We start from the raw sequence: 5,000 nt of genomic DNA, 5'->3' as shown, positions 1-5,000 counted from the left end.
CAAGCAAGCCAGCTATCCTCTTTCCCCAGAGCATCAACAATTCACCCCCCCTTTTTTCCCCCCGCGCTGAGATAGTACGAAAAGGGGGCCCCGTTCCCACCCCACTCCAAGCAGTGCCAACGAAACCCGCGAAGGAGCACGAAGTCGGGGCACCGCCGCGCCGCCACATTTTGCGGCTCATCACAAAGACATGGGTAGGATCCACCCGGTCTCGCGGACCTGACCGCTCTTTCAGGTCCCGCGCAAATATTGGCCCACAGGCCCCGTCTGCCCCTTGTCTTTGAGGGTGGCCCTTTTCTTTTGCTTTTGAGTAAATGTGTTGTTGGCGCCGTCTGTAAAGTAAAACTGTGTAAGTGTTTCCGTGTGCACGCGTAGTCGGTTGTAGATCTGCATTGTTGTGTTTCTTTTGTTACAATTGCTGCTTTTTGTGCATAATTGCTTTAATTGTATATGTGTGCTCTCCGGGTGCCGCGGAATAAATGTGCATCATGTTGAACTGTTTTCCCGTTTCGCTTCGTCTTTTCTTTAATTGAATCTCCATCTTGCTTCACGTAAAGGGTTGGTAGTGGGCTTAATACGCCCGATAATTAATCGGAACCGTCGAGGCCGACGATAACACCGCTCGGTTATCCCGATAGTACGGAACGGGTCGCTTAAGTGGCCTGTGTCCGGGGTCGACCTGCGGCGAGGTGCGATCGCCTGGTCTACCCTGGTCTAAGTCTACCCTGGTCTACCGTGTGGGTACTTAGGTAGGTCGAGTTTGGCGAACAACCCTATCCCACGCGGGGGGCCGATTGGCACGATCGTGGTGAGGCCGAAAGGCCCACCCATGACTAGCTCCCGGCGTTGGTCCGAGAGGGTCACGACAGAATTGTCCATCTGGTGGGCGACGTGCCGCAATTCGAGTTACGTGGCCGTTCGCACGCCGGTGGGCGCGAATTCGCAACAATATATATATATATATATATATATATATATATATATATATATATATATATATATATATATATATATATATATATATTTATATATATATATATACACACACCTACATCTATATGACGGGTTTTGTAGACCGTTCAACCGCAATCAATTCCTGTTTTTGACACAAACGAACATGGACATGATTAATTTTTAGAGACATAAGTAAGACTCTGTGGTTAATTATGCGGCTCAGCTGCCTCGGTGATTAAGTTGGGTTCCAATAATTCTCCTTTGATTCCTGCCTTAGTGACATATCTTGCATTGTTAACTGTTTATACACGTGCAAAGTTGAAACAACACTCAAGTAAATTTACCATACCTTTGACAGAATGTCTAATACCAAAGTAGTTTCTTGGCGTGGGTTATGATGGGTGTTTTGCTGTTGCCTTTCTAGCACTCAGTCAGGGCAGGATTTTAGAATTTGTGGCCGGTGAATTTGTGGCCTGCCGACTCTTCGTTAAGGACACTGTGGGATCTTTAACGCCCACCTATTAATGCCGGTAGACGGGACGGCCAGTTTTACATCCATCTGAGGGATGGCACATACATTGATGAATCATCCTGCCTGTGAATGAGTTTATAGCTGTGTTGAGATTCAAACTGAGGATAGACAGCTTAGAGGTGAGTGCGCATATGTTTGCTATCCTGCCAGACCGAAAAGTTGACACTGTAACAATCCAAATAGCCAACATACTCTGAATGAAAAATCCAGTTTATTTGTTTGTTCTTTTTCAATGTGGGTTTTATAGAGTGTTTGTTTGAATGTGTGTGTGTGTGTGTGTGTGTGTGTGTGTGTGTGTGTGTGTGTGTGTGTGTGTGTGTGTGTGTGTGTGTGTGTGTGTGTGTGTGTGTGTCAGCCAGCACTTGTTATGTGCAGCCAAGATTCTGTGTGGATGGTGTCAGCTCCCAGCAGCTGGCAAAACCTGCTGCACAAGGAGCTTGAGGTACTGACAGACGAGGGCCATGTGTACCGAGGCTGGCTTTACACCGTCGACCCCGTTTCAGCAAGGTAGATATATGCACCGACCGTTTTCCAGCTAGGATTTGTTGTCCGTGTGGTGACCAGTCATGTTAAAGCACCTTCAGTGGATGTTACGTTTAAGAAAAAAACAATTTTTTTTTTAACAAATGCACTTTCACATGTATTGGGTAGCAACAACAAGAACACGTCACAAAGAGCAGTTGGAACTCGTGTCACAGGATGTGCTTTTACACTTCACCTCTCTTTTTAAACCTTCTGTACTAATTACTCTGTTGGTCCATCCTAGCAAGACTAGTTCATTAAAAGTAATGTAAGTAACATTTACATTATACGGCCGTTGTGCTGTATTCTGGGAGAAGTGTTTTGGTACTACAGATTTGCTAGTGCAAGATGATTGGTTCACACATGGTGGTGTGTCACGAGCTAGTGTTTAAATTTATTTTTTTATTATTATTCTTTAAATACGAATTTATTAAATATAGATTGTTAAGTGGTTGGAGCAACATCAAAATATAAGTCCAACTCATCATGAAGAACTTATTACAAGAGTAGCTTGTACTGTAATTGTGTAAACAAGATAAACTTCATTCAGGTCACAGCCATGATGGTACAAATCACAAGTCATGATGAACATCAAAACTTATTTCTATTTTCCTACAGTATCTAATTGTCATGAAAGCGCTTATACTTATCCCATGTAAGAACTGGAACGGCACTCAGGAGAGCGCATACCTCCGCCAAGTTGAGCAGTTTACGTTTTGTATCCCACTGATCGGTCGGATCTGGATCCGGACCTGAAGCAAAATCTAATCGGCTTGTTCTTGGCACCTACCCAACCCATCTACCAAGTTTTGTCATAATCCGTCTATAACTTTTTGAGATACCATGCCATGTACAGTGGCCTGCAAAAGTATTCACCTCCTACCAATAATGCCAATTACAAATTAGGAAGAAACAATTTTTCCAAATGAACTTTTTTATTAATAACTGAAGGGATGAAACGAAACATTGTTATAGTTAAAGGAGGTTACATGTCAGGAATACCTGTAAAAACATGTATAAATCAAAATTCACTGGTTGTAAAAGTATTCAGCCCCTTAGGTCAGTACTCAGTGGAAGATCCTTTTACAGCAATGATTGCTTTGAATCTATTTGGGTAGGTCTTTCTCTCTACCAGCTTTGTGCAGTGAGATGGTGAAATCTTTGTCCATTATTCACGTGAAAATTGCTCTAGTTCTGCCAAGTTTGATGGGGATTGTCGATGGATTGTAATCTTCAAGTCTCACCATAAATGTTCAATTGGGTTCAAGTCAGGACTTTGACTGGGTCACTCAAGAACATTTATTATCTTGCCAAAACGAAGTTTTTGCAAGATATGTTAGTCAGCTTGTATGTTTTTTTTTTGTTTGTTTGTCTGTAATCACGTATAAAAATTCTGCAGAGCACAGTTATCATTGGAAATTTTTGTAACTTCGCATATCAGAGGCCTATAGAGGTCCCTTTCAGCACACAAAATTTTTGAAGGTCAAGGTCAAAGGTCAAAGTCACTTTGTCGCAAATCAGGGGAGTCGACGAAACCCTTATTTTTTGAGTAATTTTGATCAGATCGTCTTCAAACTTCATGGGAATATAGTTCATGGTCTGGCGCTCAGCTGATTAATTTTTGGTGGCAATTTGCCTTGACGTTCATGGTTAGTGCCTTAGGTCAAACATATATGACCCCAAGGTCAAATTTTCAAGTTTTAGGAACCATATCGTGTAGTACCTCAAATTGAACACCTCGATGAGTGCTTTCTAGATATGTCAAGCTTGAGACATTATGACATAATTTGGTGACGTTATGAGGCAAAAGCATATTTTTCATGGTTACTCTGTAGAACGATTCTGATCGGAATCTCTCGTAGGCAGATATTCCTCAAGGAGTCGCTCCTGGTGGATAGCAGCTCTGTTCACCTCAGTGTGACCTTAAAGAAGTCACACGTGGTCACCTTTTGGCAAGATACGGGTCACTCTGCGGGTGACATTGGTTTATTTTCTTCTTATTCAGTCACTGATGTGTGGTTTTAGCTTTGTGCTTTGGATCATTATCCTGTTGAAAGGTGAATCTCCGACCCAGTTTCAGATTCATGGATTTTTGACACTTAGCAGGTTTTCATCAAGGATTTTACTGTACTGGATTTTACTGTACCGGATTTGACTACCGTCCCCATTGTCCCTTCTATCGTGACGAGCTTGCTCGTCCGTGCTGATGAAAATTACCCCATAACGTGATGCTGCCACCACCATGCTCAACAGTATGGATGGTGTTGACTGGGTGATATGCAGTGTTAAGCTTGCACCAGACATAACACTTTGAATTTTGATCAAACAGTTCAATTTTTGTCTCATCTGACAATAAAGCTTTTCTCCACATGCTTGCAGTATCATCAAGATGCTTTTATGCAAACCCCATACGAGCTTTTAGATTCACCTTTTTCAGTAATGGCTTCTTTCCTGCCACCTGTCCATAGAGGCCAACTTTGTGAAGGGAATGGGATATTGTTGATTGATGAACACTGACCCCCATCTTGGACATTGAGTCTTGCAGATCTTTCAGTCATTGTTGGATTTAGTGATATCCCAATCGTTTCCTGTTTGCAATGGGTGATCTGATCTGGGAAGAATCTGAGTGGTACGATACGTCCTCCACTTCCGAATTATGGATTTCATCATACTCAAAGGGATAATGAGTGACTTTGAAATCTTCTTATAACCTTCTCCTGATCTGTGCTTCTCCACCACTTTATGTCTGACTTATTTGGATAGCTCCTTGGTCTTGATGTTTGCCTTGTTGGTTGACCAAGTGAGTTTCACCTTAAAACGCCTTTGATAATTGGGGAAGTTTAATTTTTTAAGTTAAACTACTGATTACATGCAGGTGAAACCTATTACACTTATTTTGTAACCTTTCAAACAAATAATTTACTCCTGAAGTGATTTAGGATTAGTTAGGCAAAGAGTTTGAACACTTATTCAATCAAACGGAAGACCAGGA

The 5,000-nt window shown here is 42.1% G+C and overlaps 1 protein-coding gene across 10 annotated transcripts in view; it reads left to right on the top strand.

Annotated features, from left to right (window-relative positions):
* The window catches only part of GEMIN6 (gem nuclear organelle associated protein 6), a 20,369-nt gene that overhangs the window by 13,289 nt on the left and 2,080 nt on the right, over positions 1–5,000 (top strand). For 4 of the 10 annotated variants that reach the window (XM_085887609.1, XM_085887610.1, XM_085887607.1 and 1 more), the window contains one exon: positions 1,842–1,993. The exons of 4 other annotated variants lie outside the window; for them this stretch is intronic. In XM_085887609.1, the coding sequence (XP_085743735.1) occupies positions 1,854–1,993 (140 nt within the window). In that variant the 5' untranslated portion in view covers positions 1,842–1,853. The remainder of the gene's footprint in view (positions 1–1,841; positions 1,994–5,000) is intronic. 2 more of the 10 variants (XM_085887606.1, XM_085887611.1) reach the window with 1 other exon arrangement.

The sequence above is a fragment of the Eptatretus burgeri genome, chromosome 7 (assembly GCF_056783735.1).
Source record: "Eptatretus burgeri isolate ZD-2024b chromosome 7, Ebu_testis_v1, whole genome shotgun sequence".
Taxonomy (NCBI): Eukaryota; Metazoa; Chordata; class Myxini; order Myxiniformes; family Myxinidae; genus Eptatretus; species Eptatretus burgeri.
This window is presented reverse-complemented; position numbering and strand designations above follow the sequence as displayed.